Source organism: Acomys russatus, chromosome 6 (genome assembly GCF_903995435.1).
Source record: "Acomys russatus chromosome 6, mAcoRus1.1, whole genome shotgun sequence".
NCBI lineage: Eukaryota > Metazoa > Chordata > Mammalia > Rodentia > Muridae > Acomys > Acomys russatus.
This window is the reverse complement of record NC_067142.1, coordinates 20,196,126-20,221,844: the sequence shown is the minus strand read 5'-3', so window position 1 is coordinate 20,221,844 and position 25,719 is coordinate 20,196,126. Positions and strand designations below refer to the sequence as shown.

Genomic DNA, 25,719 nt, shown 5'->3' with positions numbered 1-25,719 from the left:
ATAAAAGTATCTTATGGTTGGATACCTGCACTGCCTCTGGCCATCCCACCCCCCAGAATGTCAGCTAACTAAAGAAACCAAGCTACAGTGAGTGATTGAGTCCTTACTTTCATCTCACAGGCCTCCAGGGACTCACGGGCACGCCAGGAAAGCAAGGAGCAGATGGTAACTGGGCAGTTTTCCCTGGAGATCCCTTCTGTCTAAATGCTGTTTCTGTCTCTAGGAGGCCCACCCCTAGTAGGACAATGGCTGCTCACCTCTGTTCTCATCACAGGTGCTCCAGGACCTCAAGGAGAGAAGGGAAGCAAAGGTGACATAGGTCTCATTGGCCCTAAGGGAGAACATGGCCCCAAGGGAGACAAAGGGGACTTAGGCCTTCCAGGTAAGGGTCGTGTTGCATTCATGGGGAAGCTGGAGGGAGCAGGGAACCTGTGTCTATCCACTCTGGCTGAGAATTGTGCTTGGTTCGAGAATTGCCTACCCTGCTATTTAAGAGAAGCCTCAACTGTACCCCAGTTCTTTTGAAAACTAATTAATTTCAATTGATCATTCACTAATTGAATTAATCATTCATGCTTGTGGGTTACCGTGTGATATGTATATCACACAAGGATAAACCTGAGATACTCTGCTTATCTGTCACCCATACATTTTTTAATTTCTGTGTGATGAGAGCCTCCAAGACGGTTTCCATAGCACTGTTGGACTCATAAGGTGAAGACACCAGAGTGAGCTCCTGCTGCCTGGTGGGGCCTTTAGTAACACTTGGTGTCCCGTTAGAAAGCAGCCACCCTTCTCAAATGTACATGTGGCATATGGCATGCATGCATGCACACGTGTCTGTACACGCATTGCTGTTGAGTGTCTTCTTCGATCACTTCCCACCTTATTTCTCTTTTTTGTCTTTTGTATTGAAAAATATGCTTTTCCAACAATATGTTCTCACTATGGTTTGTTTCTTGAGGCAGGGTCTCTCACTGAACCTTGAGCTCACTCACTGGCTGGCCATCAAGCCCCAGGGACCCGCTTGCCTTTACGTCTTGAGCTCCTGGATTACAAGCCTGTGTCACCCTACCAGGCTTTTTATATGGGTGCTAGGATTCAAACTCAGTACCTCACTGAGCCATCTCCCCGGACCCAGCAAATATGCATCCTTTATGTCTGTGATAGACTCGCCTCCCTCCCAAGCCTTGAACTAGCCTAATGCACTCAGACCCAGGGGCCTGGTTCTTGGCTCTTGCTGTCCTCTTCACATTTGTTCACTAGTTAACCATGACCCTGTTCTGAATTCACTAGAAGGGACCTGGCATGGTACCTGAGTCCTCTCCCAGGCCCTTGTCAAAAATAAGAAAATAGAAGGCTAGAGAGATGGCTCACTCGGTGAAGTACTTGCCGTGCAGTGCAAGCACAAGGAGGACGCTCTCCTCGCTCGATCCCCAGAACCTATATGGAAAGGCCAGGCATGGTTGCACTTCCTGGTGATCCCAGGTCTGGGGAGGCAGACACAGGCGGATCCTTGGGCCTAGCTAGCCTGCTTGTCTGTTGAGTTCCAAAGCCAGTGAGATACCCTACCTCAAAAACAAAGTAAGGTGGATGGCAGCGGAGGAACAATGCCTGAGGTTCTCTGGCTTCCTAACTCTCACCCAGGAGACTGAGTATACACAGGTTCGCCCATCAAAACAAAAAACAAAAAAAAACCCCAAAAGAAAACAAAAAACCAACAACAACAAAAACCTAGTACATTTCAGTATTGGAGAATGAAGCCATAAATTCCTTCTTAGTAAAATGTCTGTCAGCCGGTCAAGTAGAGAGCACAAAGGGTTCTTTGGGGGTGACAGTCCTCTTTAAGACCTTCACCCCATGTTGCTCCCAGTGGGAATAGAGCTGGATGTCCACACCAAGTTGACAGTGTGACCTTGGTGGCTCTTGGAATGGCTATTCCCGAGCAAGCCCATTGTGTAGCCCACTCCCCAGCTGACCTGCCCTTCAGGAAGGAGGCTGCTCTCAGTTGATATGCACCAGGTACTGAAGGAAAGGAGGAGGGAGAGCCAGAGGACTCAGGAGAGGACTGGCTGCATGAGTTCCGAATGCTGATGACAAGTGGAAAATTTGAAATCTTGGGTGCCAGGGAAGCCCGTGTCTGCACCGCAGGCGGGCACAGAAATGACAGCATTGTTTTTCTCTTTCCCAAATGACCTTTGCTATTCTTGGCATCTGAGAGATGCTTTCTAGAACATTCAGATTTCAGTCTGAGAGGCTGAAAGTGTAGACAATAAAATGAGCCCCCCAAAACTGGGCCCCAGGTTGTGATTCTTCTCCTAGGGGTGAGGGTTCTGATTGGGGTTCTGAGAGCCCAACCAACACTGGTCTCAGGTCATCTAGCTGATCTGTCATGAGTCTGTGTCCTGTCTCTGGGGAAGGGGCTTGTTCCAGGAGGGCTAGGACTAGATATTTTCCCCCCTCGGGCATAGGGCCCTTTATTTTGGAATTTGGATGAAACAGGAAATGTTAAGTGGGGCCAATTTGTCATTCTCCCGTGTCCAACCTTGATTTCTTTCTTTTTGTTTGTTTGTGTGTAACAGGAAGCAAAGGCGATGTGGGCATGAAGGGAAACACGGGGGTCGTGGGGCCCCCTGGAGCCCGGGGAGATAAAGGCGATGCTGGAAAACCAGGCCTTCCAGGTAAGAGGTTGCACTGTAGGGCCACATATCTGAAGGCATTGCTCTTCTCTCTGGTAGCTGAGCCAGACAGCAGTCTTACAAGGCCTGTCCATTGCAGGTTTGGCTGGGTTTCCTGGAGCCAAAGGTGATCAAGGTAGGAGCTGTGGGCATCTGGGCAGAGTGGCTGTGGTTCCCAGGGAGAGTCAAGTAGGGAAAATTGTTCGTTTTCTTTATCTTTCCGTCTCTCCCTCTCTCTCTCCCTCTTTCCTTCCTTCGTTCATTCCTTCCTTCCTTCCTTCCTTTTCTTCTTGCTTCTTTTCTTCTTTCTTTCTGACAGGGTCTCAGGTAGCCCAGGTCAGCCTAAAGCTATTTATCTAAAGATGGCTTTAAACATCTGATTCTCCTACCTCCAGCTCCCAAACGCTGGGATCACAAGTGTGTACCACCATGCCAGGATTCATTTCATCCTAGCGTTAACCCAGAGCACTCCAGGGGTTTAGGAACCCTACTGTTCCTAAAAAAAAAAAAAAAAAAAAAAAAAAAAAGGTCAATTAGTGGAGGGGAAAGACTAATGAAACACTTCTTTACGTGTCAACCTCCTTGGCTGCTGAGGTACAGAGCTGGGTGGTTCCACCCGAAGTTCTCAATCTGTCCACCATCATAGCATTGTTTCTCTCTCAATCGTAGAGGAGTAGAATTCTAAAGATGGTGGCTGAACAATGTTCAGAAGTGTATGTCATGGAGGATGGGGAGCCTGCCCTTGTGCCCCTAACCCCAAACTCTGCCATCACCACTTACCTTTCAGGAAACCCTGGAGTGCCCGGTCTTCCAGGCCCTCCTGGTTCAGCGGGACTTTCAGGTGCTAAGGGTGAGCCAGGCCGCACTGGTCCTCCCGGGCCATCAGGTGAGACCCTTTATCCCTGCATTGTGAGTGGTATCCCAGCATCTGTTCAGTTCAGTCCTTATGTTCGTGTGGTGTCTGTTGTCTAGGACTCCAAGGGATGGCTGGGAATCCAGGGGCTGCAGGTATGAAAGGAAGCAAGGGAGACACAGGTAAGTGAGTGTGCAGAGGTGGGCGGTGGGGTGCTGGGTATTCTGCATAGACAGGAAGGAGGATTGCCTCCCAGCACCCCACAAGAGGCCGAGATCCTCCTGTCCTCTGGCCCTGGAGGCTCTCGATAAAAGAAAGTTTCCTCCATTGTAACCCCTTGAGCACAAGGTCCCTGGGATGTTCTTTTCTGCCCGTGTTTCTCAGAGAGCCTTGGATGCCATGACTGAGCCTGCAGCATCATAGAGGAAAGTTGGGCTCGCTTGTGGTGACATCATCCTCTAGGATTAGGACAGAAGGGAAAAGCTCTTCCTTTGAATTCTCTTATGGGAACAACTGGGAACACTGGTCCAACCCGGGGAACTCATGGAAGCTAGTTCACCAGGCTTTGTACAGGCTAGCAGAGGTTCAACATACACAGTGGATGGGCATTTGCCCCAATGTCTGATTCCAAAAATGCTCTTTTCCGGATTCTGTCCTATAGACTAACACAGAGTCATTGTATTTGTGATCTAGCCTACAATCAACTTGGCAGTTTTGTCTATGTTACATGGACCCTCATCAGATAAATCCCTGAGCTGATATGTCTGGTCTCTGAAGCCAGGCTTCTACATTGTGTTCACCTGGCCTAGAAAGTTCAGGCCACTGCATTGGGCATCATGGTGACGCTAGGTTCATTTGCAGATGCCACAGACAGACTACAGGCATGTTCCAAGTGTGTGCTCTCTAAAGGCCTGTGTAGTCAGGGGTGCTTGCTGAGAGTGCTGTGAGGATGGAGGGCAAAGTCATGAGATGGGGCTCTTGTCTCCAAGCGTATTCTAGGACCCTCAGCCTTGACCCCTTCCTCTGCCAGAGAACAAGATTGAGCAAGGTCAGACAACTTGGGTGCCTTTGCCTTTGCCAGGGCTATGAGCACACATAAAAGCTGGCTCATCACACTTTCAAATGGTCAAGTGGTTGGCTGACTCATTCATTCATTCATCCATCCATCCATCCACCCATTCATTCATTCACTCACTCACACATTCACTCGGTCATGCATCAGTACCTCCTAGCCTTGGACTCTGAATGTAAGGTCTTTGTGGCATACAATTAAGAGCCACAGCTGAGGTATCACCTGCATTTTCTCCATTTTTTTTTTATTCCCTCCAGTCCCACACTTCCGTAAGACCCCTCACCAGGGTTGGAGAGATAGCTCAGTGGATAAAATGTTTGCCTAGCTATCCTGAGGACCTAAATTCAATCCCCAGAACTCATGTCACAATAAAACAGACTTAGTGGGCTCAGTTCTATAGAGGTGAAGACAGGTGGCTCCCTGGGGCTCATGGGTCAGACAGCCTAGCCTACTTAGCAAGTTTCAGGACAGTGGGAGATGCCGTTTCCAAAAAAACAAGGTGGGAAGCATCTGAGGACCAAAAGTTGAGGCTGTCCTCCAGCCGCCATGTGCATGTGCATATGCATACATGTATGCACACACCAACTCGTACACAAGAACCCACATACATACATGTACCTGCACACACATGACCACACACACAACAACCCATGCCAATTTTATGACAGACATGTTAGTCTGTGGCTCATTGGTCTTCATGTGTGTGTTGCGCATCTTCATGTGGTGTCTGTATGTGTGTGTGTGCATCCCTTTACTTATCCAGGTGGTAAACACCATCAGTCCAATCCTATGAGTCACCCATTAAGTATGGTTCACGATATAAACAGTATGAATTATATATTCAATTTATGATATATAATAGTCGCCATTTGGGTTGGTAGCTCACCCAAGGCCAAAGTTTGCCTTGGTGCAATATCTGCTGGTTTATGTGATCCTCCCCCAGAAAAGACTTCCCAGAATTCTGTGGGCTAATGAATGGCTGCACAGATTAGATTTGGTGATTACTGGAATGGCCATCCAGAGGGGCGGGTGGCAGATGTGAGTCAGATGTCACCCTCACGTGTGAAGACAGCATCACTTTGTAGCCTCACTGTCAGGAGGCTGGTAATCCCCAAGCTAGAGTTTCTATGGCCACTATCCAGTTTAGATAAAGCAATGCAGGTTTTCAAACCCATGGATTTCCCATTTTGTAAATAAAACCATCAATCTCTCAATCGAATATCTAACTGATTCAGATGAAGACAAGAATGACATTACATGGCCTTGGCCTGGGTTTTATTATTAAAAGTGAATTATAGGAAAGTAGAGGTCTGTTTGCTGTTAAACAGGCCTCTGGCCTCTGCCCTGCATCACACTCCCGATCCCTCAGCCCGACACTTGAGTCTCCGGTGCCTAAAGTCAAGATCCAAAGAGGGGGCTGGGGAGATGGCTCAGTCTGTAAAGTCCATGCTGGGCAAGCATGTGAACCTGAGTTTGGGCCCCCATAGTCCATGTAAAGGCCACACTGATGTAGAGGCCATGTGTAATCTCAGCTTTCAGAGACAGGGAATGACCAGGGCAAGCTGACTGACCACACTAGCCTGAACTGCTGAGCTCTGGGTTCAGCCAGAGACTCTCCCCTGATAAAGAGGAGAGTGGTCCCAACCAAAGAGTTTGCATGGGCTGGACCTAGGCCCCTATCCTGATTTAGCAGATATGCAGCTTATTCTTCATATGGGTCCCCCAAGAATTGGAGTGGTATGGGGATGTCTCTGACTCTGTTGCCTGCCTTTGGATCCCTTTCTCATAGCCTTGTCTGGCCTCAGTGGGAGAAGATATGCTTAATCCTGCTGCAATTTTATGTGCCAGGGTGGGTTGGTACTCATTGGGGGACAGGCTAGGAGCGGGAAATGAGAGGAGGTAGGTATGAGGGTGAGACCAGGAGGAGCGGAGGGAGGGGGCTGTGATCAGGATGTAAAGTCAATAAATTAATGGGGAGAAAAAGAGGAGGGTGGTCAAGGAAAACACTAGCCATCATCTTTGGAGCTCCACATTGGTATACATATGCACATTGCTAAGGCTCAGAGAGGCTAAATCCTCTGCCACAGGCTGCTAGTGCACAGTAGGTCTGAGAGTTCATCCCACTATCTGATCCCAAAGACATGCTTTTTCTGATTTTGTTACTCTAACCCATGAGAAATCAAAGCTGCCCTTGTTTAGGGCTGCCGTAGCAAATCATTAGAAACCTATGTTCCTGGGTCCGCATGCCAGTCCCATTTAACCAGTATGTCTGAGTGGGCCTGGTAAGGTGTTTCTGTGTGAGCACTCATGTGCGTGCATATGTGTGCGTGTGTGTGGTGTGTGTGTGTGCGCGCACGTGTGTGTGTGTGTGTGTGTGTGTGTGTGTGCAGAAGCTACCGGAGGAGCTTGTCAGATAACTTCCCCTATTAAGTCCTGCCACCACCACCCCTATTTTTTTTATTTTTTATTTTATTTTATTTTATTTTATTTTATTTTATTTTTTGAGGCAGAGTCCATCAGTGAGCCAAAAGCTTGCTGTTTCAGCTACACTGGCTGGCCAGTCAACTACTAGGATCCGCCTATCTCCATTCCCCAACACTGGGGTACAGCCGTGCACCGCCGTGCACAGCCATGCCTGGCTATCCCATGGGTGCTGTGGATTTGTCCTCAGGTCCTCGTGTTTGCGCAGGCATCATTCTCACCAAGTGAAGCGTCACCCAGCCCCATGGGAGTCACATGCAGGAGCTTCTGAGACACATTGAAGTTAGACAATGAAGCTGGAGGTGGTGGCTCACGCCTGTGATCCCAGCACTCAGGGAGGCAGAGGCAGGCGGATCTCTGTGAGTTCAAGGCCAGCCTGGTCTACAGAACAAGTCCAGGACACACAGCTACACAAAGAAGCCCTGTCTCGAAAAACCAGAAAGAAAGGAGAGTCCCAGGACCCCAGTGGGAGACCCCGACTCTAAGTACGAGATGGACAGAGCCTGTAAAAGGACATTGAAGGTTGTCCTCTGGCCCACACACACACACACACACACACACACACACACACACACATGCACACACACACACACACATTATTGGTCCATCTACTACACAGAAGACAACCTCCAAAAGTCTAGGCGGCCACTCCACAGTCTTTGGAACCAAAACATTCATTTGCAAAACATCTCTGATCTATCTTCCACAAATCTCATGAAAGATAAAACAATAAGGACAAAGTTGGACTCAAGGTCAAATCAGGTCACTGGTGTCCAGACGGGGAGGGTTGGCCAGGGCATCTGATGCCTGTGTTCCTCAGACTGGCACATCACCATTTCACCAAAACACGCCTGCCCGCCTTCATCTGTCTGCAGCTTGTCTCCCCTTCCGCCCCATCGTGAGGTTTGAAGCAATCACAGAGAACAGGTGTGCCCTTCCGTCTGCGTTAATCAGACAAAGGCAGAGGCTGGCTAAGATTAAAAGTGTCTAATATTTGAGTTTTATTATCCTCTCCGCCCCCCCCCCCTTTTCCTGTGTTTCCATCTTAGGAATTCAAGGACAGAAAGGCACAAAAGGAGAATCAGGAGTCCCAGGTAAAGGGCTGGCTTTATTTTAATTTCTCGGGATGATGACTGGGGAGGCCAGTGCGTGTGGAAGAAAGACTCACTGGCTTTGAACACTGTGACCTTCCCCGCTCAGAGTTGAGGCAGAGACTCTGAGGTTTGTCACCAAAGCCTCTGTTCCTTCACTGGAAGAGCTGGGGGGGATAGCAGGGCCTCAGTATCCCAAAATGGAACACAGCATGTGTAGTGGTGGCAGGCCATGCATGCTACCATCAAAGGAACTGGCTGATCTCCATCTCCCTTTAGGCTTAAGGCTTCTCCATCTCTGATTTGCTCCGTTTTACCCTTCTTGGCTCCCCATATCCTTACTCTGCCACTGCTGCTACCTCTATTTGGATACCATCATCTTCTTCTTCCTCATCGGCACCATCCCACTGCCCAAACAATCTCCTTTATAAAGCCCAAGGCCATGGTGCTGGCTCACTCTCAGCCTTGGTAAAGGCCATGTGGGTGGTGGCATAGCCCCAAATACTCAAGTTCATGTTGCTTGCCACCACAAACTCCAATGAGCAAAGAGAAAAACTGAATCTACGTTTGTTTGTTTGTTTGTTTGTTTTGCTTTTGTTGAGATAGGGTCTCCTTAGATAGCCCTGGCTAGACTAGAGCTTGCTATGTAGAGCAGGTTGACCTCAAACACACAGAGATGGGCCTGTCTCTGCCTCCCAAGTGCTATAACTGAATCTTTATAAGCTGATTGTTTACTCAGCCAGCCAGCAAACTGGGAACATAGGGATCAATGGCTCATCTGTCCATCTGAACCATCTATCTGTCGGAGCTAAGGAAGGACGCCAAACCAGAGAAACAAGATACCAGGCTGTCTTCTTCAGAAAGCACCCCCACATGGCCTGGAGGACTTCACAGCATGCCCTTTTCCTCTTAACACCCCTTGCCTGAGGCTCAGTCTCCCAACTTAAGAACCTTAGCGGGGTGTGCTTAAACAATACCCACGCCACAGCAAGTGCTAAAGAGAACACAGACAGACTTCTGGAGTGGTTTTTCTTCCATGTGCGCTGCATATTCTATTACAGTCTTAATTTACTAATCAGACACGGGGACCTATAAACATTCTAACAAATTCTCATGGAAAGACTAAAACTTCCACATACTTAGGTCATCTTCCAAAGACTCAACTAGCCATATGCTCCTGTATAGTCTCAGTGGCATTGATGTGGAAGACCAGATGACCAGAGCAGCCCTCAGCTGGACCAAAGCCCTGGCCACATGCTTACACAGCCCGTTGCTGGGGATCTGATAGTCCAGGGTCACCTAGACCCTAACCAGCAAGGCCTTGTGCCCGACTAGGGAGCAGTGGGACATCTGTTGGGCTAACTCTCCTCTCTGCCTCCTCTCAGGCCCTGTAGGCAGAAAGGGAGACACTGGAAGTCCTGGACTGGCAGGCCCCAAAGGAGAACCTGGACAAGCTGGCCAGAAGGGAGACCCTGGGGTGAAAGGTAGGTACTGCCTTTGACAAGGACTAAAAGGTTAGGGGTCTTCAGAACTCAGGCTGGTGGAGGTGTCTTTATTGAGTTGCCCAGTTACATGATAGGGATTATACTGGAAAAGCATAATCAAGTTTCCTCAGCATGCACACAGCCTTCCTTCCCATCTGTGGTCTGTGCTCCGACAGCCTCAGCAGTACCACAACCAAATAGATCTTTCCATGAGCTTTCCTGGATGTCACTAGCCTAACTTCCATCCTTTTGATACCCCTGAGGCCTGTGTCCTCTTACCCACTCATTGGTGTCCATAACACAGATAGCCATTCACAGAGACGCCAGGACATGGGCAGAGCCAGAGGGGAGGAACCGGCCCCTCCTCCTGCTGTGTATTCTCCTGTGGGCAAAGCAGTGAGGGCGCTCTTGGATCAAATCCTGTGGGTTTTCTCTCCATGGCAGGGTCTTCTGGCCAGCAAGGACAAAAGGGGGAAAAGGGTCAAAAAGGTAATTATGTTTTTATTGTCTTTTACTTATCTTTTAGAGTCAAATCGGTGCTGCAAAATCGTGTGTTGGGGGGTGCATGTTTATTTCCCAAGAGCATTCTTTACCTCTGGCCTGAGCCAGTTCACGGCCAGAGGCCCAGACAGCACCCTCCCTCCCTCCCTTCCCTCTCCACCTTTTCTCCCCCCCTCCCATCCCCTTCCTTAGTCCTCCCTCCCTCTTCTATCTCTCCCTCCTTCCCCATGTTTACCTTCATCATCCCTCACTTCCTTCTCTCCTTCCCTTTTTTCCTCATCATTTCTACCTCATCTCCGCCCTCCTTCTGTTCGGCTCATCATTATTTGCCTTTTCACGGCACATGGCAAGACCCAGTCACATGTTACCCCTAGGGCAGAACACAGGAGTGTTGTACACCAGGAAGTATTGGTGCCAGGGGGGCGGGGATCTTGCAAGCTCTGGTGACAAGGTCCTACTTGGTGCTCCTAGCTGTCGAACTTCTAAGAGCTGTGGAAAAACCGCACACCACTGCTGGCTAGCACTGCCCTCATTTACACACATATGTTCTTGTCCAGGCAGTTCCTTCAAAGAAGTCCGGATCGTGGGTGGCACCAACCGAGGCCGAGCCGAAATTCTCTATGACAATATCTGGGGGACAATTTGTGATGACGATTGGGATAACAAGGATGCCACCGTCTTCTGCCGCATGCTCGGTTACTCCAGTGGGATTTCACTTAGCAGCTATGGAGGTGGTAAGTGACTCCACAGCAGGGACTTCTTTCCTAAGTGACACAGTGACACCTTTTAGAGAAGTGATACAGTATGGTTGGGGCTAAAGAAAACCATTCCTTCAAGGAACTGGGAAGCCCTGCAGCTTAGCCATGGGTAGACTACAGCTCTCCAGCTCTGGCTTCTGGACCAATCTCTTTCCAGCTTAGCAACTTCTGGAGGACACTGTTACATTTCCAGCAGTGGCAGCAAAGGCTTTAAAAGGCTCTGGATATTGCCACGGGTCACTGTCCATCTGGTCTTGAAGTCAGAACGTCATGTGGCCAGGACTGTTTATGGACAAGTGTGGCTGTTGAGAGCTGAGGGAGAAAATGGAACAGTGGCACAGGCAGATGTTATTTTCCACATCTGGAAACCCAAATCACCAGCTACCAGAAGTCTTAGCTGTGAAGAAACCCCAACCTCTGTGTGCATGCCTGTTCATGTGGGTGAGCATGCATGTGCGTGCACATGTGTGTGGAGGACAGAAGACAACCTCAGACGTTTCTCAGGCCTTGTTTTCATGAGACAGGGTCTCTCACTGGCCTGGAATTACAGACTTGACTGAACCAGCAAGCACCAGGAAGCTATCTGTTTCCATCTCCTAAGCACTGAGTTTACAAGCCCACACCACCATATCCTGTCTTTCTCTTTGCTTTTTTTGACATGGATTCTGGAATCAAATTCAAAGCCTCCTGCTTGAGTAGGAAGCACATTACTCACTGAGCCCTCTTCCCAACCCTGGGAGGATCTTTTGTAAAGAACACATGGGACGTTAGGTATGGTGACAAGCACCTGCTTCTAGCTCGAGGGAGGCTAAAACAGCATGATGGGGAGGTGAGGCCATTCTGGGGTACAGAGTTGAGCCCTGTCTCAAAGACAAACAAAAGCAAAGGATGAGAAGAAAGAACAAACTCAAGGCAAGACTTACTATACTTAATTTGGGGATGCTGCCCCATAGAAATCATCTTACGTACCCCCTGCTCCACCTGGACAAAGACCCTGGCTGGACAGTAGGGCACAAGGCCAGGTCCCCTTGTCCCTTTCCTTGCATGCTCTCTGCTTTACCCGACCCCAGAGCACATACCTGCTGCTCACGTGGAGGTCACTCTCTGCCTGTTCCTTTGAGACAAGGTCTCTCACTGAGCCTGGGGCCAGGCTGGCAGCCCTTTTCTGTGGGTGTCGGAGACCCAAACCCAGGCTGTCATGCTCTCACAACAAGCACTCTTACCCACTGAGCCATCTCTACAGTTTCATACTCGCCTTTCAATAGAACTCTCTGGGCTGTAAAACTCTTTGAATTGTCACCTTAGAGCACAGCTGACTGCAATCCGATCAGAGGGAAGGGGGCTGGCAGAGGCATGGCTGCCTTATGTCCTGCAGAAATACAGATGCAACAGGAGGGAGCCAAGCTGACAGGGAGACAACGGAAGGAAGGCTGTGTGCACGCATAGCGTGTGGATTAAGTAGTAAATATTTGCATGAGGCTTTCACGATGTGCTTGAGGTCAGGGATATTATAAGAGCCTTAGCGCCCTGAGCTTGCCTAGCTGCTCACCCCAGCTGGGAGCTCCTGGGAACTGGCACGCCACCCTGGACTCCCACCTTGACACCCTCTCCTTCTCTTCCCCTGCTTCTCTGTCTCAGGCACTGGGAAAATCTGGCTGGATAATGTGAACTGCGCGGGGACAGAATACAGCTTGTGGAGCTGCACTAAGAACTCCTGGGGCACTCACAATTGCAATCACGGTGAAGATGCAGGCGTGGAATGCCGCTGACTTGGGAGCCCCAGAGGTCACTGCTGCTGTGTCCCCAGGTGTCTTGGGGGCTCCACCCACGTAGAGATCTGTGGGCTCCCTAACTCGGCTGAGGGGGGATTAATAAAGTTCAGCTGGGGATCTGCAGTGGCTGAATGTCAATGGAGCTGTACCCCTGTGCTTTATAGCTATGCCCACTCAACATGCACATGCCGGGCTCATAAATGTGCCCTGGACTGATAATCTGGGGCGGGGGGGGGGGGGGGCGGCAGGTGTGGGGGGGATAAGGCTGAAGCATGCGAAAGTCACTGTGGCCAGTTTTAGTGTTGACCATCCCTTCAGTCACTTGTCATCCTTCAGGCCTCCCTCCCTCCCTCCATCACCAGCACATGGTCCTATCTTATCTGCTGCCTAAAGATTAGTTTGCAGATGGTGCCAGGTCACAGGATACATGTGAACTCTCCCTTGCCATCTAAGGGCTACTCTGAGCTCCATAACTGTAAGGACATTTGCCTGCTCCCCATCCCCAGCTGCTGCCAGAGTAGGAACCCAGAAAACACTAAGTGTAAGGGAGATGGCTCAGTGGATAAAAAGCACTTCCTGGGCTAGTGTGAGGCCAGAACTCATTTTTTAAAAACTGTTGGGGGGGCACTGGAGAGATGGCTGAGTGACCAAAGCACTTTACTGCCCCTTCAGAAGGCCTAGGTTCTGTGCCCAGCACCCATATCAGGCAGCTCACAACAACCTGCAACTCCAGTGCCAGTGGCTCAGGTGCCCCTCTGGCCTCCATGGGCATCCTCAGAAGCTGGAGAAGTGGCTCAGCAGTTAAGAGCACACACTGCTCTTAGAAAGGGTCACATCGAGCAGCTCACAACCATTCTCAACTCTAGTTCTAAAGGGATCTGACACCATCTTCAGACCTTTTCAGGCACCTGCCCTCACCTGCAAATACCCACCCTTGCCAGGAACACCAACAGCTGCCATCTACACAAGAAGTCCCTGGGTCCCAGCTCCCCAGTTTGTAAAATGTTGCTAACAGTTCCTCCCTCCTTATTGGAATAACCCAAAGTGATAAACAAAAGGAAAATGCCCTCAAGGGTGCCCGTTCAGTTAGTAGAATGTTTGCGGGGTGCGCACAAAGCTCTGGGTTCCATCCCTAGCACTACAGAAATGCCGGATGGTGGAACAGGGTCAGGAGTTCAGCAGTGCTCCTTCATTCCCTCGGCACCTCCATTTCACAGGTAGAACCCAGGCACCCATACCTCAGTCTGCTGGACCCAGCTCCCGTGCTTGGAACTCTGGGTGCCTTTTCATTTGTACAGTGTTAGATTTCAGAAGTCAGGAGATTTACATTGCTGCTGATGAGTGAAATAGTGTTCAGAGGCCTTTGTTAATACTATACATAGACAGAATTCACCTGGTGAGGTTAGCCTAGGTCTGTGGCAACAGGCAGATGATAATATGCATGGATTTGTTCAAACACTTTCCAGTTCCCCCTTTATAATGGGGTAATCAGAGGGAAAAGAGGACATGTCCCAAGAATACAAATCACCAATTCACGTACTAAAAAAGAGCCTACAGGGGGGCTGGAGAGATTTGTCAATGGTTATGAGAACTTATTGCTCTTCCAGAAGACCCGGGTTCCATTCCTAGCTCCCACGTGGTGGCTCACAACTGCTGCTAACTTCAGTTCTGGGGGATCCAACGCTCTCTTCTGGACCCTGTGTGTACGGCATGTATATGATACACAGACATAAGTAGGCAAATACATATAGTGTGTATATTTACATATACAGGGTAGCCCTGGGGGTCAGCTCTGCTGGTTACATCCAACAAGCAGAAGGAAATTCCTCCAGCTGAAAAGTAAGTTTTATTTATGAGAATAAGATAATGATAGATACAAGGTACCAGATATTATGTTATATGAAGTTTATTAAACGAGCATGGGGGAGAGAAGGAAAGGGGGAAGGGGTACCCGGGGGGGGGGAGAGGAGAGAGAGGAGAGAAAAGGGAGAGAGAGAGAAAGAGAGAGAGAGAGAGAAGAGAAGAGAGGAGAGAGAGACCATGAGAAGGAGGGTCTATCCTTTTATATGGCCCTGGGTAGGGCCACGCCCCCATGGCAGGTAAGCAATGACATCATAGGTAGGTGGATTAAAGCTGAATCCTAACAGTAAGTTCTAATTCAGGGAAAGTAGCAATTTAACTGTGAAAAGATTAACAGGGGCTCATAAAATACAGGCCATATATATAAAGTAGAGATAAATAAATCTTTTTAAAAAGAGCGTATAGGCTAGTAATTTTACACACACACACACACACACACACACACACACACACACACACGTGTATATGTGCTCATCCTTATCTACTGTAAAATAAATGCTAACAAGACAATATATGTGTACATGTCAAAATGGCATTAAAACATCTCCTAGGTGCTGGGTTTGGAGGAGGTAACAGGTATTACCTGTGGTCTAGAAATCTAGGTGGAAAGCTGGGGCTGGGGCTCAGTTGGTGGAATGCTTGGCTATCAAGCACAAGGTCCTGGGTTAAATCCCCAATACTGCATAAATTTATGCACAATACTGCATACATATGCACATGAATACTATGCTTCGTGGGGCTTAACTGTGCTGTCAGCACTCTGGAGGTGGAGACAGGAGGAGCAGACCTCCAAAGCCCTCCTTAGCTGTACAGCAAGTTCAAAGCCAGCCAGTGATAAAGGAGGTCCTGTATCAGGAAAACAAAGTCCCTTCAAAGACCACCAACTGCCATTACAAGAAAGGCACAGTGTGCCTGTGATTTGCAGGCACCTGTGGATCTTTTCACATTTAAATTGCTACTTTCCTTGTAGTAGACTTACTTTCCAGCCTGAGGAATTTCCTTCTGCCCCTCCTTGTTAGATGTGGCCAGTAAGCCTGATCTCCAAGGCTACCTTTTCCTCTGAACTTGTAATAAGTGGCTACCCACAGTTGGACACCCTTGAGACAGAGCAGCCATTACCTCAGTGCTCTGAGAGTAGACACTGTGACTGCAATGTCCCTTTCAGTGCTCAGCATGCTACACACTGTGTGTGTGTGTGTGTGTGTGTGTGTGTGTGTGTGTGCGTGCATGTGAATGGGTTATTTGCTGTGTCAAAAGAAAAGACAGGCATGACAGTGTGAACCTGCACCCTGCACTGGAGTAGGGGAGAGACTGAGACAGGAGGATGGCTGAGGTCCCATGGTCAGCATTCTAGCCAGAACAATGAACGTCTGGATTACTGACAGGCTCTGTCTCAAAACAAATAAGATGGAGAGTGACTGAGGAATGACATCTCCAGAGCAACCTCTGACCTCCACATATGCCAGCACAGGAAAGTACGCCTGCACCCACATGTAAACACGTGCCTACACCACACACGCAAACACACACACACAGGCACAAACACACACTCACAGACACACACACACACAGGCACACACACAGGCACAGCCTCGTGCACACACATACGCACACATATACATGTGTACATGTGAGTACACACGCACACACACAAATCTTCATTTTTAGGATTAGGATTGATTTACTCCATTGGTGAGTGTTTATTATTTTGCATTTTTTTTATTGTTGCTGTTATTGTTGTTTTAGACAAGGTATGTTACCCTATCGAGCCTGGAATTTGTTATGTAGATCAGGTTGGCCTTGAACTCACAGAGACCTACCTGTCTCTGCCTCCCTAATACTGGGATTACAGGTGTCATGACTTGGCCAGGCAGTGGTGGCACACGCCTCTAATCCCCGCACTCAGGAGGCAGAGGCAGGCGGATAGCTGTGAGTTCGAGGCCAGCCTGATCTACAAAGTGAGTCCAGGACAGCCAAGGCTACACAGAGAAACCTTGTCTCAAAAAAACAATAAATAAATAAATAAATAAATAAATAAATAAATAAATAAATAAAAATAAAGGTGTCATGATTAAAGGTTTTATAGTTGGCTGCTATTATATTTATAAGCAGACATATATATTATGAGCAGAATATATATGTCTATGAATATGTCTATATATATAATATTGTTACTTCAAATAAACTCTTTTAACAGTATAGTGTGGACCATGAAAAAGGCTAAAAATCCCAGTAGTTCCTCCTAAGCACAGATTCTCTGATTTCCCTGGGTCTGTTGTATGTTGCTGGTAAGAGGCCCCTCAGAGAAGTATTGATAACCCTTGGATGAGGAGCAGAGATGGGTTGCAGCTGATGGGAGTGGGTGGGGTACTGGTAGAGCCTGGCATCTTGCAACAAGATACAGTAGAATATGGGTAGGAGGGAGGACCAATTATTAAGGAGAAAGGACACCAGTCTTAGGAGTAGAGTCCTTATGAGAAAGTGCTAGAAGGCAAAAGGGTCCTTAGCAGTTGGCAAGAGCAAGGGTAAAACTACGAATAAAGATGCAGTACCTGGTCTAGCTGAGTGTATTATGTGTTCTCAGAGGCCAAGAGCCAAGAGCGGAGGATGCGGGAGGGACTGGTGGGATGGGAGGGTGGGTTCTCCACTGTCCTTGTTGGAAATGTTGGTAGTCAGGCTCACACTGTCTCCCTCGGTGTGCAGAGCAGGGAAGATGCTGAGGACGAGGGTGCCATTGTACAGATGGGGAGTCATCATCAAGCCCCCAAAGCTGGGAGACAGGAAGAGGCAGGGTATGAGTTCATATGGTTGCCATGGTGACATGTGTCCTGAAGAAGATGCCTGGCTGCCCCCTTCATGTCCTACCTGCTCTCTCTGCCTTTCTGGGTACCTGGTCAGCTTACTACCTCATCAAATCTCAGGTCGCTGAGCCCTGAAACAACGGTGACTGAGAACAGTTTAGTGTCTATACCAAGGGTCTCTCGTTGAGTTTAATCATCAGAACCTTATTTCTATTTTCTTTCTGTCTCCCTCACCGGGTCCCCAACCTGGCTATACCACACTTGTATCTCCTAATGAGTTTATCCGTGCCTACTCTCCAGCGAGTGTGTGTGTCTGTTCTCATCCAGGGTGAGAATTGAGTGATCTCTGTTAACTACGAAACAGTTCAGGGGAGTCTAGTTACAGGCTATGGCTTCCTCAGACATCACCTGTTCTCTTCCTGCCTGAAGACCCTCCCTAGGCTCCTGCGGTCCAAGCTGCAGGGAGCGAGCAAAGGTCGCCTCCACTCTCCTAGCACGCGGGGGCGCTGCAGGCCGCGTTCAGCTTCCAGGCCCTGGCCTGGGTCTCCCCGCACCTCACCCTCAGGCATCCAGCCTGGGGAAGAGAAACGGGGTTCGGCAAAGGCTCTCTGGGAGGTTGCAGATCTTCCACCCGGGAAGAAAGACACCCCTGCATCTGTATCCAAGCAGGGCTTTCCACAAACCCTCTCCTTAACCTTTCCTCTCCAGGTTCCGTAGTTACCTGGACACACCAGATGGCATGAAAACAAAACAAAACAAAAAACAAACCGGCCCCAAAGGAAACTCCCATGGATTGATGATACTAAGCACCAACTTGTGAACGGGGTTTTTTTGCACACATGAATTCATAGGAATCATCCTATGAGATTTCACGATCCCGAGTACAAAACTGAAGCTCGGAGAGGTGAGGTTACTGGTCCGCCGCCACAGGATGAGCTCCTAATCAGGCAGAAGCCGGTCTGAAACCAAGGCTGACTCTGACTTTCAAGTTCGCCTCTCTTTTTGGCACCTTCCTTCTCATGTCTCTGCCTAAGGTAAGAACTTTGGGCAGGAGGATGTGACGTCTCCAGGTAATTGATGATAGACTGAAAGATCTGTCGTGGACAACCCCATCACTCAGCCTACAGCTCAAACAGTGGCTCCTGGTGGCAGCCGGGTCACTTCCCTTCCCAGCCAGTTTCCTCCTATGAATGACAAAGGGTTGGATTAGGTCGTTTTGTTAGATTAAAAACAAATTTTAGGGTTACTGTGGAGAAGTTGGAGCACCGGGGTTGGGGGGGGGGGGGGGTGGGAGATGGGACAGAGGTGGAGGATAAATAGGAATTCCAACCAGATAGATAGAAAATAGCAAAGCTGCCCAGGTAAAAGGGAAAACTGGGCTTCCGGCAAAGCAGCAGAAACCGTCTCCAGGCTCCAGATGGCTCCGGTAAACTTCTCTTGAGAAACAGACGGAAGGAGCCATTGACCCTCTCCTCTCATAAACTTCTCAACTTTATGGATGTTATACCTTTGCACATAGTAACTTCTACTCATTCATTCATTCATTCATTCATCTTATTTGTTTGTTTGTAGACAGGACCTTTAGCCCAACTGGCAAGCTTGCACTTCCGATCCCGAGTGAGAGTCCAGGCATGCTCCACAACGGCCAGTTTTTGTGGTACTGGGGATGGAACTCAGGGCTTTGTGCCTGCTGGGCAGGCACCCTACTGACTGAACTACAGCCCCAGCCCATTTCCACTTATACTGCATCTAATTATAACAGGCTGCCCGGTGGGTAAGGATGGCTTCAGAGGCTGCCTTTGCCTATTCCAAGATGGAACCAGTAGCAGACTGCTCCAGAGGTGGCCAGGAGAGAAGAAATGTTGACCAAGACACTCACATCCATAAGTTCAAGAGCTTCTCATTTCTCATGGGCTGTGCATGGAGGACTTCCTGGCTGGACCTCCTGTGAGGATGGAGGAAAGCCAGGAGAGACTCTTTTTCCTCTCTTTCTTGAGGTGTAGAAGTGCCCTGCCCCTACCTCAGAGCTGCTAGAGGGAGCAGTTGTTCTGAGAAGAGAAAGTGCAAATGCCCCTTGCCTTACCTGACACCCTCTATCATCAGGAGGACCCCCAGCTTTGCAAGGCCACCCTTCTCTCTACTTTGCTCCTTGGGTTCTCCTGTGTTTCCAGTTTCCAGATTGTAGCTAGCACATTCTAGGTACTAGATCATGCCATGGAGTAGCAAGATATGACTTGAGCCATCCAGATCTTCAAAGGGCTCCTGGTCCAGCTGGCGTGAAAGTTTTGTTCAATCCAGCATGGTGTTATCCAAGGACACAGGGAGAGGAAACCTTCTAGGGCTGGTAGTCACACACACAATGCTCCCCGCCTTCTCTCTGATCCAACCCCAAAGGCTACTGAACAAGGAAGAGAAGTAAGAGAAAGGTCAAGGCAGACCCAAGACTTTGGGAGCGCTGCATGACCCAGGCAAGTGGGCTGGCAATAGAGGGCAAGAGCAGCAAGGAGGCCAGAGCAGCTGCCCAGCTAAGGCAGAACAAGGACTGAGATAGAGTAAAGAGCAAGGGATGGAGGCCCTGTAGATGCCCAGAGTGCTGGGAGGGGTCAGGACTGATTGATGACATACTGCCCAGAGGCCCAGGAACATAGCTGTGTGAATCACAAACCGAAGACTTCCCTGCAGAGGCCAGACAGAGAGATTGGCTTGGGTTTTACCTGTGGGACCTTGTAACACAGCAATTTCCTGAGAAGTAAGGCGTTCTCTCCTGCAGGGAAAAGGGAAGCTCCTGACAGGGAAGTAAATGAGTAAGCAAGACTTCTGCATCGCAGAAAGGACAAACTCACCGAGTCTGTTGCCTGGGAGGGGAGGCTCTTCCCGCTAGCTAGCCAAGCAAGCTGTGCAGGAAGCCCCAGGGACACAGCTTTGACGGTGTCGCTCGCCATGAGGTTGGGACTTTGTTTCTATGGCTAACTGCTCACCATACTCCTCAAAGGACCCCCAGCAAAGTCACTGGTTCCCTGAACAGGACTTTGGTGCCATGGGTGATTTTTGTGGGGGGGGAGGGAGGAAATCCTTAGGGTACGTTGTCTCAACTGCCTGGCAGCCAAAAGGAGGAGCACAGATGTCCCTTTAGATTAGCTCCAGTCCTGCCAAGAGCATCACACGTGCCCAAAATGCTTTGCAGTAATCCAGACAAGGTATCAGCTTTTCCCTTTACATGTATCACGCTAAGCTGTAGTGCTCGGAAGAGTTGTGTTCCTCAATGGTCACATGACACTCTGACATATAGATGTGGCAGAGTCACCCCAGAGCTCCTGGATTGGTATGGTCACTGAAATTGCAGCTGTGCTGTTGTACCTGTCCTTGAGCAGTCTGAAATATGTGTGCAGACATACCTGAAGGCTCACTGCTGGGGATAGGACCGGGTTAAGTTGCTAGGTTAAGTGGAATGCGGATTTGAAGAGCTGACCTGTTACCAAATTACCTGATGAAAAGGTGGCATTGCTGGGCATGGTGACACATGCTTTTAACCCCAGCACTGAGGAGGCCTTGGCAGCTGGATGCATCTCCATAGGTTCGAGTCCAGCTAGTCTACATAGTGAGTTTCAGGACAGCTACAGCTAGAGAGTGAGACCTTGTCTAAAACAACAACAAAGATGGTATCACTGGGTCCCACAGTAGAGTGTGTCGCTGTGTCCCCATGCCTTGATGTACAAGGTAAGACCCGGCAGCCTCATCTTTGCCCATCAGAGGTGACTAATAAAGTCTCGTTGGTGTCTAGAACATGTCTCCAGTTGTGCGTTGGCTCAGGATGTTTTCCTTCTAGCTCTCATCAGTAAGAGCTTCCTGTTCACAGCTGCTCATCTAGAGTCTTTTTCTCAATGACTCTTTCAACATCAATTAAAGAAATTGGCCTTGTCTGCCTCACCAAGACACCTTTACTCTTTGTCCCCAGGCTCTCCCTTCAACTTCACTACAGCTTTCACTTTTTAAAATGCAATCAAATGCATTATCCTTTTCCTTTGTGGCTTCAGGGTTAAAGCGGTTACTTAAATATTTTATAGCTTCACCGCAGTTTTCACTTGCATAAAATGGAAGTTGCTCCCGCCATTTTCCTCAGGTTCAAACGCAATGCCTTATGCTTGTCAAGCTTGCCTTCAAGTGGAGGCAGACAGGATGGGCGGTAGACAGATAGGCAATGGGTGACAGGCTTGACGGATCAACAGTTGATGACGTACACATCAGAAGATCAACAGATAGATCGATCGATGGATGGACTACACATAAGTCGGTAGGTAGCTACCCAGAAGGTTAAATCACTGATTTATCTGTAGATTGATCGATAGACAAGTAAGTGGGTGGAGAGAAAAAGAAAAAAAAAACTTCTTGTTTTCAAAAAACAAGGAGTGTGAGTGAGTTAGTATGTGTGCACACGTTATGTGCACGGGTGTTCTAGTTTGCTTTCTGTTGCTGTGATAAGCACCATGACCAAAAGCAACTTTGTAGGCCTTCATGAAAAGAGGGCAGGGCAGGAACTCAAGACAGGAGCCTCCAGGCAGAACCTGAAGCAGAGACTCAGTGCCTCACTTGGCCTGCAGGACTACCTGCCCAGGAGTGGCATGCCCACAGTGGGTGGGGCTTTCCCACACCAGTCATTAGTCAAGAAAACGCACCACAGACTTGTCTGCACACCAATCTGATGGAGGCATTTTCTCAACTGAGGATGCTTCTTTCAGAATGACTCTAGATTGGGTCAAGTTGACAAAACAAACAACAACAAAAAGCCCCAATCATCACAGTGGATACAGGTGGGATGTATGTGGAAACCAGATGTTGGCTTCAGGCATCTATAATCACGCTCCACTTCTTTCTTTAGTATTTATTATTAATGTGGCAATGTCTATGATGAGGGGTGGGTACACATGGCATGACCTGCGTGTACAGGTCAAAGGGCAACCTTGTGAAGCCAATTCTCTTCTTTCAACTTCCTATGGGTTTGGGGGTGTTAAACTCAGTTCATCAGACTTGTGGCCTTACCTGCTAAGCCATTAGTTTGGGCTTAAAAAAAAAAACTTTTTTCTTTTTTTAGTCAAAGTCTTCCTCTGAAACTGGAGCTTGTCACTTGATAGGATAATTGGCCAGCAAGCCCGAGATCCAGCTGTCTCCACCTTCCCAAGAGAGGGGTCGCAGGCCTGTGCCACTGCGCCTGACATCTTTACATGGGTGCTGGGACTCAAACTCAGATCTTTAAGCTTGTGCAGTAAGCACTTTAGCGACTAGGCTGTCTCCCTGAGCCCCACCTCTGTGGCCACATTCTGCTGGAATCATTTCTTGTGCCCAGAAGCCGTTGTCTCAATCCAGACCTCTGTCCCGCCAGCTGGTCCAGGAGATCCCTTTGGGATCACTCTGCTCCAGTGGCTAGAGATTCTACAGCCTAAAGCAGACCTCATGACTCCTTCCCCCCAGCTCAGTGCCAAGCAGAGAGTGAACAACCGTGCTTAAAGGTCTGAACTTGCGCATGTGTCCAGCCTTTTGACACTAGCCATTTAACACTGCCACCTGCTGAGTTCACACTCAAGGGTTGTGCCATGAAGTTACAAAAGCAAGTGCTAAGAAGCGTTCTCATAATGTTTCAAGTATGTTTTTCAGCCTTGTGTTGGGATGCGCTCATAGGTATTCTGGGGTGTAAATGGCCATGGGTTGAACAGGCCTGGGTGTAAAACGGGGGATCTTAAGAGATGTGGATTCTAGTCAATGCTTCTCAGCACTCCAGGGACACCAAGCTCTGCCTCTCAGGACCTACCCATTACTGCTGACTGCCTGGGTTTGTTGGATGGATACCTGGCCCTTGGGCACCGAGGAAGAGAGGTCCAGGTGGAAGAGAATCTAAAACAAGATCTTCAACCGTGGTGGGTGTGATCACTAATCTTGATTACCAAGCTGATGGGACTTAGAATCTCCAGGCATGCCTGTGGACGAGCTTCTAAATCAGATTAACTGATGTGGGAAGGCGCCCCCTGAACGTGGGCATGGCATGCTGCCTAGGAAGAAGAGAGCGAGCTGAGCACCAGTGTTCTGCACTCTCTGTTACTCACTGAGCCTGTGAGTGAGCACAAGCAGCTGCCTCTCAGCCCTGTAGTCACACCTTCTTCACCAGGTGACCGCACCCTGTAAGGGGAGCAGAGTAAACCCTGCCTTGCTCAATCACTTGGGTTGCTTTTGGTGAGGCGTTTGTCACAGCGATGTGAAAAATAGTGACTACAGTGCCATTGGGCTAAGAGCTCAGAAGGCCGAATCTCTATATGGAAAAAGTGATTCTCACACAGGGAAAGGCTGGCCTTGCCCTGCTCACTTGCTTGCTCACAAGCTCAGACTCCATGGGAACTAACTTGCAGTGAGGCCATCCAGCTGTGCCCTACTCACATGAAGGCACAGGTACCTACCTTTCATCAGCTCAGAATTCAGCTTGCTCAAAGAGCCACTTTGCCACCTAGTACAGTGCCTGGGGTGGAGGCATTGGCTGCATGGCCCTGTGCCTCACATTCCAGCCAATGGGTGGATCATAGCAAACTTAAAGTGCATCGGTAATGAGCAGGCCATGGGGGCTGGGGAGATAGCTTAGCTGGTAAAGTGCTTGCCTCAACAGCATGAGAGCCTGAGTTCAAGCCGCAGAATGCCTGTGAAAACAAGCCTGGCTGGCTGTTAGTGCCTGTAATCTCAGCACAGTGGAGGCAGGAACAGGACACCCCCTAAACTCTGTGAGGTGATGAATCTGTAATCCCAGCACCTAGGTTGAGATGGGAAAAACCACAAGTCCCAGGCCAGCCTGGGCTACCTAGTGAGACCCTGCCACAACACACAGAGGGGGGGTTCCAGGCTAGCCTGGGCTACCTAAGTGAAACCCTGTCTCAACAGAGAAACAGACAGACAGGCAGGCAGAGGGACAGAGAGACAGAACAGAGATAGAGAGAGAAGGAAACAGAAAGAGAAAAAGGAAGGTCAGCAAGCCGGCAGTATATGTAGCTCAGTGGAGGGTGCATACTTGGCTTGCGCAAAGCCTTGGGTTCAATTTCCAGCACTGGGAAAAAAAAAAAAGGAACTTTAAAACTAAAGTGCTATTTGGTAAATCTTGTCATGGCGCCTTGAGAGAGAGGCTCACTTGACTGACAGGCCATTAAGAGCATCCCATGGCGTCTCTCCCGCTCCCCTGACCCACTGAGCACTGTCGTCATTATTTTGCCAATAAACGTATGGAAAATGAATCTCTCTGTGGAGTTGTGTCTTCTAGCGCTGAGCCAGAACGAGCCTCTTTTCATATGTTTATTGACTGTCTCCTGTCCCTGATTGTGTTCATTTCTAATCGATTCTAAATCGGCTCATTGTTCCTCTTCACAAGTTCCTAAGCCCCCTCTCCCCCTCCCGCTCTTCCGACGGCACGGATATGAATATGTAAATGAGTTCCTGGCTTTGTCCTTCTGCTGCCTCTCACCAAGAAGAATAGCATCCTCATTTGACAAAGGCTTGTGAAGAGGGTGCTCATCCTGGGTTGGCAGCAAGGAGGGGGACCCTTCAGTCGCACCTGACAGGAGCAAAGGCTCGGCGATGAGAAGGAACACGGAAGATTAATATGACTGGAGCAGTTACTGCTGAGAAGGGTTGATGAGTGTGGGCTGTCAGGCCCGGAGAGACGGCAGGCGGCCGCAGGGGAGCCGGCTAAAAGCTGGATGGAGAATTCCGAGCCACCATCCCTTTCAGGCAAATGAAGAGCCTTCTCTTAAAAAAAATAAAATAAAAATATTTGTGGGTCAGCAAGACGCTGGTAGGTAAAGGTGCTGGTTACCAAGACTTGAGTTCTGGTCGCCGGGTCCCACATAGTAGACAGAGAAGCACCTCCCACAAGTTGTGTCTCCCCGCCCCCTGCCCCACCCCAATTCCCCCCACCCCCAGCCCACTTCCCACCCTCTCTTCTCCCTCTCTCTTTTTATACACATATGGATAATAAAAAATGTTTTTTAATTTTCTACAGTCGGGGCTGGGAAGTGGCTCAGTGAACAGAGTGCTTGCCTAACATGCCTGGGTTCCATCCCAGCACTGGTGGAAGAGGGAAAAGAAGGAAAAGACTCTAAGATTTGGGTCTCAGGCTGGAGATCCAGCTCAGGAGGTTCCCTAGCAGGTACAGAGCCCTGGGATCTGTGGCTAGAACCACGGAACCCCGGTATGGCAGAGCACACCACAGAACCGCGTGGCTGGGCGAAGCACATCTGTCATCTCTGGGAGGCAGAGGCAGGAGGATCAGAAGTTAAAGCTCATTCTCATTTCATTGTTGCATAGAGTTTAAAGCCACCCTGTGGTACATGAGACATTGAAA

The 25,719-nt window shown here is 49.1% G+C and overlaps 1 protein-coding gene across 1 annotated transcript in view; it reads left to right on the top strand.

Annotated features, from left to right (window-relative positions):
- Marco (macrophage receptor with collagenous structure) overlaps positions 1 to 12,811 on the top strand; it is a 113,279-nt gene extending 100,468 nt beyond the window's left edge. Inside the window, exons 7-17 of the mRNA XM_051148195.1 lie at positions 121 to 165; positions 275 to 382; positions 2,583 to 2,681; positions 2,779 to 2,814; positions 3,466 to 3,564; positions 3,651 to 3,713; positions 8,134 to 8,178; positions 9,561 to 9,659; positions 10,104 to 10,148; positions 10,718 to 10,894; positions 12,557 to 12,811. Coding sequence (XP_051004152.1) covers positions 121 to 165; positions 275 to 382; positions 2,583 to 2,681; positions 2,779 to 2,814; positions 3,466 to 3,564; positions 3,651 to 3,713; positions 8,134 to 8,178; positions 9,561 to 9,659; positions 10,104 to 10,148; positions 10,718 to 10,894; positions 12,557 to 12,687 — 947 coding nt within the window. The 3' untranslated portion in view covers positions 12,688 to 12,811. The remainder of the gene's footprint in view (positions 1 to 120; positions 166 to 274; positions 383 to 2,582; positions 2,682 to 2,778; positions 2,815 to 3,465; positions 3,565 to 3,650; positions 3,714 to 8,133; positions 8,179 to 9,560; positions 9,660 to 10,103; positions 10,149 to 10,717; positions 10,895 to 12,556) is intronic.
- The last annotated feature ends 12,908 nt before the right edge of the window (positions 12,812 to 25,719 follow it).